Genomic DNA, 14,474 nt, shown 5'->3' on the forward strand with positions numbered 1-14,474 from the left:
ACAGATTTCATATCCAAACACCAGAAAGTAGGTACTGATTTCCATTACTCTAATTAACATCTTTTTTTCCATCTCCTTCCACCCAGGGGCTAACCGATTCACAATAATATTGAATAAGAGGATTTCAGGAATTATATTGGCCTTTACTTTGTAACTCTCAATTTGAGAGTCCTATATACACCAATAAAAAATAAACTACAAATCAATATGCAGAACAATATAAATAGTATGGCAGGGTCACCTGGGTGGCTCAGTCATTTGAGCAGCCAACTTTCAATTTCAGCTCAGGTCATGATCGCCCAGTTCGTGGGATTGAGCTTCCCATTCTACTCTGTGCTGACACCATGGAGCCTGCTTGGGATGCTCTCTTTCCCTCTCTCTCTATCCCTCCCCCACTCACATGCACATGCACACACACTCTCTCAAAATTAAATAAACTTAAAAAAAATACATTTGATTAAAAAAAACAGTATGGCAGCATCTTCATTAAAACACAGCTGAATGTATGCATATAGTTCTTGTGTGGGTGTGTACGTCTGTGTATGCACATATACGCAGGTATCTGGAAAAGTCAGTGAAGACAGTCCCCACTAAGCCACATCCACACCACCTTCCTCCCAGCTGTGCCATGCATGGACTACTTACTAAGTCTAACTAAGCCAACTTAAATTCTACATTAGAGGTCTTGAAAGAATACAGATCTCCAAAGCAAGCTAGCAAACAAAAATGTCTATTAGAAGGAACTAGTGGTACAGGAAAAAAATCCAAATAAAATTAATTAATAACACAGCGAAGCCTCAGTCGTAGTTGAGGTGTCAGATTTTGAGACAACATCTGCTAATTTAGAGAGAGAAACCCTGAGTTACACAAGACTTTTTTAAAATAAATATACTTTTAAGTTTCAAGGAATCATTTCATTCTATAAATACTTATCGAATGCCTTCTATATTCTAGACACTGTAGTAAACAATGTTGCCCCTGACATTAAGATTTATTCCCATTGCCAATAGAAGTCTTTTGTGAAATAGTTGTAAATAAGTAAACAACTATTACTGGGATATTACTCCTCTATATGTAAATGCATTCTCACAATTTGAGTTCTGCGAGTATATTTTCAAGAAGACTGACTCTTCTGTATAATCTTGTTGCCAGTATCATTTTACTTTATAAAGAGTGATTTGCTAAGCCAAAAAAACTTCAGCTGACTGATTACACTTCTTATAAATTCCAAAAGAGAATAGAGTAATGAAGTCTAATTTGTAAAATGATGACTGCCTAATAGAATTAATAACAATATTTTTTGTTTGGACTCTTATCTCACTGTAGTAGGTGAAGGCAAGGGCCATTTCTTCATTTCAAATATTCCATAGTTGTTAAATAAAGATTTACACATAAAATATCCTCATTAGGTGTTTTGTAAAGAAAGCCAAGGGGCGCCTGGGTGGCTCAGTCGGTTGAGCTTCCGACTTCGGCTCAGGTGGTGATCTCACACTCCATGAGTTCGAGCCCCGTGTCAGGCTCTGTGCTGACGGCTCAGAGCCTGGAGCCCGCTTCCGCTTCTGTGTCTCCCTCTCTCTCTGACCCTCCCCCATTCATGCTCTGTCTCTGTCTCAAAAATAAATAAACATTAAAAAAAAAATTTAAGAAAGCCAAAAAAAGTTTTTAAAGTTTATTTATTTTGAGAGACAGAGAAAACAAGCAGGAGAGAGGCAGAAAAAGGGAAAGAAAGAAAATCCCAAGCAGGGTCCACACACTGCCCGTGCAGAGCCCAATGTGGGGCTCAAACTGACAAACCAGGAGATCATGACCTGAGCCAAAGTTAGATGCCCAACCAACTGAGCCACACAGGCGCCCCAAGAAAGTTAAAATTTTATATGAAGTTCAAACAAGCGATGAATAGCATAAATGTATTTAACATCTGTTAAATTAAACCAAATTAACATCTGTTTGCCAGTCACTGACTGGGATACAATCAGGATAGTCTGACAAATACAGGATATGCAGCAGACAAGAAACTCATTCTGAGATGTCATGGTGGGGCAGTGGCATCTCAAAGAGACCCTACCCCTTGCTAGAACAAGAAGTCACATAAATGCCATGCCAAATGTGCTAAGACGTCATGGAGAGAGGGAAAATAATCATAGTTTCAGAAATGAACCACAAACAAAGTCGTAACAGCAAATGCTGCAAACTGCAGGCACTAACTTGCAATCATGTTGCTTTTCCCAAAGGCAATGCCAAATTGCAAGCTCTAGAGCGAGTAGAAGTAATTTATTTACTTAATGACGGTTAATGACTCTCTTAAAAAACAATGGAAAAAAACAGCTTTTAAAAAGAAATATAGGGACAAAACTAGGAATTCAGATTTTAAAAAATCACTTCAGAATACAGTGTAAAGAGAAACTTCTTTTGAAATACTGACTGATTCAATGCAATTTCTCAAATCTTATCTTTAGTGTAGCCAGGAGGAAAATAATGAAGGAATTCTACTTGTAAATTATAAACCAATAAAAATAGAACTAATATATAAAAAGAAACTATATTAATAGTTTCATGCTACATCAGAAAGAACAAAACAGGAAAACCAAGTGTTTCATCTCAGGGAATTATTACCCAATTAGTTTGCAAACCAAAGCTACTGATAAATAATATTAAATAACATTATTTTATTTTAAAGTTTATGTGTTTACTTTGAGAGAGAGAGCATACAAGCTGGGAAGGGGCAGAGAGAGAAGGAGGGAGAATCCCCAGCAGGTTCCATGCCTTCAGTGCAGAGCCTGACACAGGGCTCAATCTCATGAACCATCAGACTATATCCTGAGCTGAAATCAAGAGTCAGATGCTTAACCGACTGAACCACCCAGGTGCCCCAAGAATATATATGTATTTTAAATTACCCCAGGGAGGTTACTAGTTATAAAAATACTAAAATGAATTGAAAAGGTTTTCCGTTAGGGGTACCTACGTGGCTCAGTCGGTTGAGCGTCCAACGCTTGATTTCGCTCAGGTCATGATCTCAAGGGTTATGAGTCTGAGCCCCACATTGGGCTCTGTGCTCTCAGTGCAGAGCCTGCTTGAGAGTCTGTCTCCCTCCCTCTCTGCCCCTCCCTGCTCTCTCCCTCTCTCTCTCAAAATAAATAAATAAACTTAAAAAAATAAAAAATAAAAAAAGGCTTTCCATTAGGGAATTTGTAATGATCGTGTTTTGAACGGCAAAGGAAACATTTCTTATATGAAAAAGTAACCTTCCAAAGGCATGTTTAAGTAGTAACTCAAAGTATGCCTCTATTAACATCTGCTCAAACTGTATTACCTTAGCATGACTTCTCTGACCACTCGGTCTAAGTACACAGCCCCCACCCTGATCAAGAGGCTGTCTCCCTCCCTGCTTCATTACTACCCTACATTACTTTAGTACTCCTGTAGTACTCAAGTTCGATGACACTACTATGTTATCTTCTGTATTTGTTTATTGTTTGTCACCCACTGTAATTCTAGGAGGGCAGAAATTTGTGCTTCTTCCATCACTCACTGTCCCCACAACTTACAACAAAGTCAGGAATATGCGCAGTCCACATTTCTTAAAGGCACTCAGGAGGCAGGAAATAATTTGGAGAAATAGTACCTAAGGAAAAACTACTAACGACATACAGGGTTTAACCAAAACACTAAAGGGACTGGCATATTAAAAATCAGAACATTTTACACCAAGGCTGATTTCTAATTATCCTGCCATATATAAGTTTTTTTTTTTAATTTTTTTAATGTTTATTTTTTTGAGAGGGGGGGAGAGAGAGAGAGAGAGAGAGAGACAGAAAGAGAGACAGAGACAGAGCGTGAGCAGGGGAGGAGCAGACAGAAAGGGAGACACGGAATCTGAAGCAGGCTCCAGGCTCTGAGCTGTCAGCACAGAGCCCGACGCGGGGCTCGAACCCACAGACTGTGAGACCATGACCCAAGCAGAAGTCGGACACTTAACCGACTGAGCCACCCAGGTGCCCATATAAGTTTGTTTAAAAAACAAAAAAAACGAATAAATTACACCTCATCAGGGAAGAGGTAACCATACAGAATACACCTAAATTGTTAAACACCTTGTGCTTTGGCCTGTGGAACAAATGAAGTTATTGTGACACAGTCAGGTCATGGCAAAGTAGATAATGCAGTTTATGAAGCACATGTGTAGACGCTCACCTGGATACAAGAAACAAAAGGTGGAAAGAAAGAGAACGTGGTGTTAAGAAAATGATTGAAGTCCTGGAGCAACTTTTGAGTAATGATGTTTTTCTCAGACACGGTCTTGTGTTTATCCATCTCTTTTATAATTCCAGAAAACAAGCTGCCAAAGAGCTGTTTTGCAATTATTGGGTCTCTCTGTAAAATATTCAAAACAGACAAATTAGGATCTGAAGTAAAAATGCTATAGAAATTACTGCTACCATCAGAGCTTATTTGAAAATACAAACTCCTGGGGCGCCTGGGTGGCGCAGTCGGTTGAGCGTCCGACTTCAGCCAGGTCACGATCTCGCGGTCCGTGAGTTCGAGCCCCGCGTTGGGCTCTGGGCTGATGGCTCAGAGCCTGGAGCCTGTTTCCGACTCTGTGTCTCCTTCTCTCTCTGCCCCTCCCCCGTTCATGCTCTGTCTCTCTCTGTCCCAAAAATAAATAAACGTTGAAAAAAAAAATTAAAAAAAAAAATACAAACTCCTGCAAACATATCTAATTTACATCTCAGTTTTGTTTAGAAAGTTTTATCAGGCACTGACGTGGGGAGTATTTGAAATTTAACCAAATACATCTGTGGTACCATGGATTTGGGGCCCACAAGTATATAAGCTGACTTAATCACATACGGAGACATAGCTTAACTCACGAGTGAGTCTGGACCTTTGGATTCCTTATCTTTAACGTGGGCATAACACAACACATCTCAGGGTTGTAGTGAGGATTAGCCAAGATGATACACATCAAGCGATCAGTGCCGTAATTGGGAAGGTCTTTCAGAGAGGTTAAGTGAGGTTTTTAGATACTATCCTCACATCAGCATTACTGCAAAGCTTAAGAGAATAAGCGATAAGCTTAAATAAAATGCCAACTTAAAATTTCAAAGTCACATCATTATGACAATTTAAACTGTTAAAAACCATCAGTAGCCATTTTTGTGCTTTTCATGTTTGGTGGCTTCAGCCCTAAAAGCATGCTACCTTTAAAGGCATCTTTTATGGCATTAACCCTCACACTCCATGACCACAGGAACATTATCCTGTATCTGTGCCTATGACACCAGTATTAAGAACAGTCCTGGCATGCAGGGTCTATATTTTTTAAATGAAGGCACGAATGCATGAATAAAATTTAAAAATTATTTTGCTTGATAAAACTGTCTGAATAAAAAGTACAATTTGATCTGTTCTTTGTTATTTATTTTAAGTAATGTATTTGTCTTACAGAAAGTTGTAAGGTTGCAATGTAAAATTTCAGAAAATATAGATTAGGAAAAAAGAAAGCAAGTATCACTCATAATTCTACTACATGAAGACAGCCACCGCACAGGTTGGTCTCTTATGGACATGCACACGTCTGCTGTTCGCTAACTTGCTTTTTTCACCTAACCTGTGGCAGACAGGCTCCCAGGTCTACAACCCCAATTCTTGAGTCTTATGCACAAATTCTCTCATTTCCCAGGGAGTCCCAGATGCTCCTGCTGTTACAGTAATGCAGTGATGATTAAGATAAATAACATCTTCAGAGAACAGAATGCTGCTGCTGGACATGTCCCATCCCGGCTGGTTTACAGGTTCCCCTTTAGTTCTCTCACATGCAAGGCTCATGATGAAGAAGGGGAGCCCCCGGACAGCAGAGGAAGCCTCATCTGTTTTGTCCACAGCTGCACCTCAGTGCTTAGATGAGTCCCTGTCATCCAGAAGGATGCTCCATACAGAACATGTGTTGAATAAACAAAGTATTGGAATTTGAGAAATATAGGAAACACGTTCCTCCTCAAAGAACAGAAAAAATGTAGTCCTTTTTTTGAAACACTATTCAGCATCTTAATTTTTTCCAAGCACCAGTGAGGTGAACTGACTTGGACGTGGGTCTCTACGCAGCATCAGGCTTTTAACCTGCTCCCATCCGTACACACCACATACCTCTCCAACATGGGCAGGTGCAAACCATGCCCAGGAGAGCAGGTGGCAGCACCGCTTCTGAGGCAGTGATGTGAATGCATGTGTGCAAGGCACGAGAAAAACTGGGAAATGGTGGCGGGGAGAAAAACACGGGGCCGGGAATCAGAACACAGGGCTGGGGTTTGTCTTAGTTTCACACCCAGCAAGACATGTTGCTTTAAATCATAACATCCATTCTTTGCTAACTGCAATTCTTCATCTGTAAATGTGTCTAACAACTGCCTTTATGTCACAAAATTACTGAGAGGATCTAATGAGAGAAATGTGAAAGCACTCTGTAACAAACAAGGGTTCTTTCTTCTGTGACAGTAGTTACATGAATCAGCGTGTATAATACAATCGCATAGACTCTGTCTCTCTACACACATGCGCGCACGCGCACACACAAATGCAGGGAAAAATGCAGTCCAGTCAATACTCTTGTTCCTACGTCAATTTCTAGATCGAAATAACGTATTACAGTTATATAAGATACCACCCATGAGGGTGAAGGGTACATGGGAATATGTACTATTTTTGCAAATTCCTGTCAATCTATAATTATTTAGGTTAAATAAAAAGCTTAAAAAAGAATAAAAGGCGATGCAGACATACCTACTATATACAACATTAGTTCTGAAAATTTAATTACAATAAAATTTATGGCATTATATTTCAGCACCTAGCATAATGCCACATATATATTATAGTACTCTTCAACTTTAAAAATTATTTTGATAAAAGTCAAAAGAATCTTAATTGGCCTTTTGGGGAATATATACCTGTTTTTTTCAGAGAACTCAGCTAGAAACTTCATTCACTCTCAATACTTTTATACCCTAATGACTTAGAAAAATATTTCCAATCCTCTACTATTAAGAAAATTAACAGAGAAGGAAGAATACTAATCCCGCCCATAAACTGATACTCGCTGGATTCCCGCCCCCCCCCCATACCAAAAGGATCCCATATAAGCAATGATTTAAGTGGCTTAGCACTTTAAAGTTTATAGTAATTTTTTTATACATTATTTCATTGACCAACATTATTGGTAAGAAGAACAGATTTTGCTCCCTGGTTTTACAGATGAAGACACTGTGGCTCAGAGCATTAAGTGTCTTGACAAGAACCCCAAGTGCAGGGCTATCTTCTGGATGAGTTGAAGTAAGTTGCACCAGCGAGAAGCAGGTTTAGAGCCAAGACTTGGACCAATGTCTTTTAACCAAATCCACTGTTTAAGACAAATCAACACCTCAGTTATGTTACAGAGTAGCATCAGCCATTTTTTCTTACACCTAGTAGATCCGTGGAACTGTTAAATAGTTTTTATCTGTCAAAAGAAGAATGCAGCATTCAAGGACCAACCTGGGCCACAGCTTGCAAGGGGGTGATCAGGCTACTGTATTTAATCTGAATGTCAGGAAGGTCTCCTTGACGGTAACTTCTATACAAAATGACTTGAGCATCGTGCTTCATTTTTAACTCACTCTTGATCTCCTATAATCATTAGAACCAAAAAAGGAAGATTAGAATTCTTATTTTAAAAAATCAGTAGTACATGAAATATGATCCTTAACATAAAGGTGAACTTGATGACAATTTTTATCCAAAACAGTTTGGTCACTATGCTTTACCAATCTATGGTAGACAATAAAGCCAAAATAAAAATCACTGGTAAATGAACAGCAAAAAGATGAATTAAATATGCATCACAGAGTAATGGGAATATCTAAAATCAGAGAACTTGAATTAAAACTTTTTAAAGCTATCTCAGGGGGCTGTATTTCCTATTTTTTTTTTTTTTTAATGTTTATTTCTGAGAAAGAGAGAGAGAGAGGCAGGGAGAGGGTCCGAAGCAGGCCCTGTGCTGAGAGCAGAGAGCTCGAGGTAGGGCTCAAACTCATGAGCGGTGAGATCATGACCTGAGCCAAAGATGGACACTTAACTGACAGAGCCACCCAGGAGCTCGTTTTTCCTTTTAATTCTTCTTAGAAAAATCTTGGGCTCCAAGGCCCAGTGAGATCACCACAGCCTCCAACGCCTGTTCACCTGCTCAGGCCAGGCTGACCTTGCACCTGCTCTTGAGTCACCCCCACTCCCCACCACACAGGGCTGTGGGACCTGCTCATCTCTGCCTACAATGTCTTTCCACAGCTTTTCACTCCTGGTTCCCACTGCAGACATCATCTGCAAAGAGGCTTCCTTTCCCACTTCCTCTTAATAGTCTCCCCTACGTGCTCATTACATTGGTTAATTTCCAACACCGCACCTGTTATAATCTTAACTCATTCTGGGCTTGTTCTGTTTTACACGCTGGGCTATAGCCCCCGAGCGCTTACATCATATTTACCTCTGTACCCCTAGCATTCAGAGTCGGGCCGGACACTGAGCACAATGCTCCCAACAAAGGAAGTGCATGGCCTTCCGATGCCTGATCACCACCACGCATCCTTACTGAGAGGTCAGCCGCTTCAGATGAGAACACGTGCATCACAGGGCATGAACAGCCCCACACAGCAGGCCGTTCCACATTTATTGATTATTAAAAGGACTTTCTTTGTGTCAGACCAAAATATCTCCCTGTGATTTCTGCCCAATGATCCTGGTTTTCTCTCTTCCCTCTGCTCAGAGTCTGCCTCTTACTTCCTTCAGGCAAGCCCAGCTGGGTTTCAGGTTTAATTAGGGGCAGTGGCTACCTCTCTGAGTGGACGGAGCAGAATGCCCTGCAGGTGGGGAGGGGCCGCTGACAGGTAGCGTAGGAGGATCCCGGGGCACTGATATTTTGAACCCTCTTCTTCAAGAGAATCGCTGTACTTACAGAGACAAGAGAAAGATGCAAAGTGCATTTTCTTACCACAGACAATATAGTGGAACCATTCGGCCACTTCATACTCAGATGTGGAAGTTAATTAAGTGATTGAGGATTTAAACTGAATTAATACAAAGCCAGTTTTTTTTGTTAACTCACAATCTCATCTTTCTTGAAAATTCTGTCTTAATTACTGATTTATAAGTAATACTGAAGCTATGGCTAAACAACCTCTTTCATTATTTCCACATTTTGAGAAATGTTTAATTCATGCCACACAAGGTCCTCAAGTTCCTGCTTTCAGCAGATAGCCCTGAACCATCCACCAACCTGCCCACCCCTTTCTCTGGGCTCACCGTTCCCTCTTCATCCAGGCACCCCCATGACAGGGGCTGGTTGTAATGTGGCCTCACCCCTCTCACTACAGCTTATTGATTCCACAGTAGCCCCAGACCAAAGGTGGGTCAAGGCTCTGGCCAATCCCTCCCAGAGGCTAAAGCTGTAAGATGATTCAGGAATGAGTGGGGGCTGCGTCCGTCTCCACCACATGGAGAAAGCCAGTCTGTACACAGAGAAGAACAAAACCATACTGCAGTGAGAGCCCGAGATAAAGGGCAGAGGTGAGGTCCCGGCAGTGCCTGTGAGCCACACCATACCGCAGACTCATGGGACTACTCACACAGGTCCCATTCCAAGATTCCCATGACTTCATCAGTGAGTCATGACTGTCCTTTGCATCTACATTAGAGGACTAATCTTTGGTTCAGAGGAACTTTAATTCATATGGTGGCTGCTTCTGTAATTTTGTTTTGGAACAAATATCTGATGGGAAGCTTATTTCCTTAGTATATATCCTTTGATATAAAAGAAGTATTTCTGACCAAATTCTCAAAACAGATACAAACCTTCTCTCGTTTTTGTTCAGCAACACCTTTTCTGGCATAAATCAAACTGAGCTTTTCTTGGTCCTTTATAAATCGCCTGCGTAATCTTAATATTTCTGCCCGACTGTCTGTACCTGAAGAATATAAAGCAGGTTTGTTACAGATGGCCAATTCGCAGTTGGCTTTACCTCCTTTCTAGAATCTTCTAAAAGTGGAATTGTTTGCTTATCTCCATTTTTTACTTTCATCCAGTTGTTCTGTTTTGTTTGTTTTAATGACAGAGAACAGCACAGGAGACCACTAATCAGTTTTGGAAGCTAGAGAATAGAAAGTTATAACTACGCAGCCGAACCCACTGCCACCATGCAGACGAGGGACAAAGCAATGACAGTGGAGAAGACCTGGAAGGCTCAGGGTCTGGCAGCACCCGGCACCTCCAGGGGAAGGGAGGAAAGTGAAGCTACAGCAGGAGGTGTGGTTAGAAAGCAATGCCCTCACCCCCTGCCCACCGTGCTGCAGGTAGATAGCCTGGGAGAGGACACAGGGCCCACGGGTGCACAGGGCGGCATGGCTGCAGGCAGAGCAACTACTCCACCAGTGACCACAAGGGCTTCCAGAACCTGCAGTGCCTCCCCCTTCTTGGCCTCCAAGAGTGCTGGCACTCTGGCCTAAAGCCTGCAGGCAAGAGACTGGAGATTTTGCCTCTGGGTAATCCACCAGCACAAAAGCACAGACCGAAGTATCAACACATCAGGGGGTTCCACGTCCTGGTCTAGGCTGACCTCCACACGCCCAACATGCAGCTATTCCAAATGCCTTTTGAGTGCCCCTTCTGGGAATATAAGCGAAAAGCCAAGTCACCAGACATTGTGAGGAAACCTTCAAACATGAAAGACAGAAATGAAAATAAATAATAGGCAAAGAGCAACCATTGAAAGCAGCCCATCTGGGAAAAAAAATTTTTCAAAAACTTAATCATTTATCAAAAAGAGTAGAAATTGCAACAGTGGATCAAGGACTGGGAGGGCATTCAGGGAACATAAAAAACTCATGGAAACTAAAAATATGGTATCATAACTTAAAAGCAAGAATTACAAGGTAAGGTTGAAGTGATTTCCCAGAATACAAAGCAAAATGAAAAAAACGAGAAATTTACCAAGGTGATCCAGAAGGTCTGCTATCCAAGCAAAAGGATTACAAATATAAAACTGGGATGAGGAAATCATCAACAAAATTATCAAGAAAAAATATTCCAAAACTGGAAAATGAGTTAGCAATGTGACAAGACCCTCCTTGTGCCCAGAAAACTGGACTAAAACAGACCTGCACGCACCAAAGGACACTTTTGTGAAATTTCCTAAAATTCTTAAGATCTGCAGAGAAAGGATACAATTCTTACAAAGGATCAACACAAAGAATGCCACCAGGTTTCCCTACCCAACCCTGGGGACTAGGAAACCCTGACTACATGTTCACACTCAGAATTCTATGGCTAAATTACCCAGCAGGGGTGAGTGTGATCAAAAACAACATAAGGCATCAAGGCTTCAAAAACAGCTTGGGGCGGTGGGGGGGGGGGGGGGGCGGTGGTGCCTGGGTGGCTCAATCAGTTGAGCATCCCACTCTTGACTTCAGCTCAGGACAGATCTCACAGTTTAGTGAGTTTGAGCCCCCCAGGCTCTGCACTGACAATACAGAGATTTTCCCTCTCTCTTGCCCCTGCCCTGCTCACACTCTGTCTCTCTCAAAATAAATAAACTTAAAAAAAAAACAACCCAAAAGACCCAACAGCTTACTGTTTCTGACCCTTTTTCTCAGGAAGCTACTCAGGGAGGTGATCCACCAGAAAGAAGGAACACACCAAGGAAGGAGAATCAGATCCAGGAGAGGTGAAGAGACCCTCAGGATGAGCAGGGTGTTCAGACCATGGCTGAACAGACTCTGAGAGCAAGCAGCCTGGAACAGGGCAACCCAAAAACTCCAGGAAGATTCTTTTTTTTTTTTTAAGATAAAACATTTATACGTTGGGACACATTAAAAGATAATTCAGAGGAAAACAAGCGATAAATATGTAGGGATCTAAACCAAAATAATTATTAATGCCCAGAAAAAATTATTGTACAAGAAAAATAGTCATAGTACCACTACGGCTTGAACACAAATAATATTTATGTAGCCAAAATAAGAGGAAAATATGATGAAACCAAGACCAAGACATAACCCTTTCCAGGAGGAAAGCACAGGACGAATTCACTGTCGTGTGTGTGGTGGACGGGGGTAACAGACAAGCTGGAGCCAAGACCTCGATGTCCATAATGCAAAAGCCAAAAGAGAACGACTCATACTGGACGGGAGGAAAAAGGCAGGGTGGTAATATACAAATAGTGTTCGGAGCTATGGAAGGGTGTAAGTGGTTGTGTCTGGAATTGGGGAAATGGGTATGGTTACTGTTTCTTCTTCTTCTTCTTCCTTTTTTTAATTAATTAATTAATTTTTAAATTTACATCCAAGTTAGCATATAGCACAACGATGATTTCAGGAGTGAATGGGTTACTGTTTCTTCTAACAAGCTTTGGCAAAGTATTTGGCTCTTTAAACTACATGCATGTATTATTCTAATACAAATAACTAAAGGAAACTGAAATAAAGAATTACAATAATGGTTGAAAATGATGGTATTTTAATTAGGTTACAATTTCAAATTTTTAAGTTTTAAGGATAATAAATAGTATCACAATAAGGATTAATTTACCATTTTTTTTTAAAGTTCCTTTATTTATTTTGAGAGTGTGTGAGCAGGGGAGGGGCAGAGAAAGAGAGGGAGACAGAATCCCAAGCAGTCTCCTCGCTGTCAGTGCAAAGCCCAATGCAGGGTTTGATCTCACAACAGTGAGATCATGACCTGAGCTAATATCAAGAGTCCAGTGCTTTACCGACTGAACCATCCAGGTGCCCCCACCATACTTTAATGAATTTCAAATATTCCTCTCTAGGCAAGAAAATACATAAACCCCAAGGAAGACAGTGTGCAAAACATTTTACATCAACAAAGGTACAGGGGAGATTCAAATATATTAATCGAGTTAAAATGGATAGCTAATAGTACTCATATTACCTACTCAGTTCCAGCTTTTTCAAATTCACATATAAAACTTTTAAGGAAAATGGTTTAAAAGTTAGGTTTCACCTCTTACCGCCTTAATTTCTATACAAAGTCAGTGAAGACAGGGAAACACTGCTCAACAGCTTGAGTTGTGGACTATGCATCCTCAGCATTTCCCTGTTCCTGAGCCTCCTGCCCGTTCAGCAGAGTTGGCCACAGGCAGTCACCATGCATTAGCAGGACTGGAGGCTGCCCCAGATGCACACCTACCTCTTCGACAATCCTATGGGAAGGTGCATGGCCATGGGTTTGGGGTGAGCAAGTACAAAGGGTGTGAAAGACAATTCATGAACCGTGGGAAGGTGACAGTCACTCTGGGACTTCATTTTAACTTCGGGGCTTTCATTGTCAAAGTTACAGAAGGACAGAGAGCCATGCACTCTGGCTGGAAGACAGTTTGGCAAAGAAACAGCAGAGGAAGAAGATATAAAAGAAAGAAGACTGGTGGAGGGCAGACGAGCAGGGTCAGGGCATACCAGGAATGCGCTCATGAGCTCCCTTCAAACCCAGAGTGCTAAGCAAAAGAAGGCTGGATTTAGCTCTCCTACAATCCAGAGAGTTGTGTATGGCTACAGACTTGCGACTAAATGCAAAACAGAATGGTTGGAAGCGAGGAAAGCATTTCATGCATGTGTTCAGTTCCTATGATTCCGTTAAAAGGAATTTACCCTTATTTAAAATAAAGCATACCAGTGGCACTTGGCTGGCTCAGTCACTAGGGCATGCAACTCTTAATCTTGGGGTTGTGAGTTTGGGTGAGGTGGGTGTAGAGATTACTTAAAAATAAATCTTAAATAAAAGAAAGCATATCAGAGGGGAGGTGGGGAGAATGGGTGAAACAGGAGAAGGGGATTAAGAGTACTTAAAACATCACGAGCACTGGGTAATGATGTACAGAATTGCTGAATCACTATAGTAGACACCTGAAATTAATACAGCACTGTATGTCAACTACACTGGAATAAAATAAAAAACTTAATAAAAACATTTTTAAAAATAAAAGGAATTTACCCTTGCTCCTGATTTTACTTCTTTATACCTGAATTCATAAGGTTGGCATTTGCCCAAGGTTCTATGTTGGGACCTTTTGTCTCTCCACCTTCTTCCTCTGGGCTTTCACTCACTCCCAGAGCTGCCCTTCTCCCAAAGAGCTGACTCGAACCCTGGCCCTCAGCATGGGGTCTGCGTGTTCTGCCAGCACTTCCCTGCAGCCCCCATGGCGCGTCTCCCCTCATCTTCCCCACTGGGACCCTGGGTGTATGCGGGAGGGTGCCTGTGACCTCAACCTCCCGGGCCCCCTCGGGCAACCCACATGCTGCTCCATGCGGGCCCCTTAAGGAGTCATCCAGAGACCCCTGCTGTCTGTCTGGGTCACTACAGACAGCTGTGGTTGCCTCCATATCCCCAGCTGTCTGCTCTATGCTCCCGGTGGGCGTGTCCCACACCACCACTT

General features: G+C 41.6%; 1 protein-coding gene across 1 annotated transcript in view; it reads right to left on the bottom strand.

Annotated features, from left to right (window-relative positions):
- PRKDC (protein kinase, DNA-activated, catalytic subunit) overlaps positions 1-14,474 on the bottom strand; it is a 204,104-nt gene that overhangs the window by 62,724 nt on the left and 126,906 nt on the right. Inside the window, exons 60-62 of the mRNA XM_043601034.1 lie at positions 9,880-9,992; positions 7,531-7,662; positions 4,195-4,374 (exon numbers count right to left, since the gene is read on the bottom strand). Of these exons, the coding sequence (XP_043456969.1) occupies positions 4,195-4,374; positions 7,531-7,662; positions 9,880-9,992 (425 nt within the window). The remainder of the gene's footprint in view (positions 1-4,194; positions 4,375-7,530; positions 7,663-9,879; positions 9,993-14,474) is intronic.

Source organism: Prionailurus bengalensis, chromosome F2 (assembly GCF_016509475.1).
Source record: "Prionailurus bengalensis isolate Pbe53 chromosome F2, Fcat_Pben_1.1_paternal_pri, whole genome shotgun sequence".
NCBI classification, from domain to species: domain Eukaryota; kingdom Metazoa; phylum Chordata; class Mammalia; order Carnivora; family Felidae; genus Prionailurus; species Prionailurus bengalensis.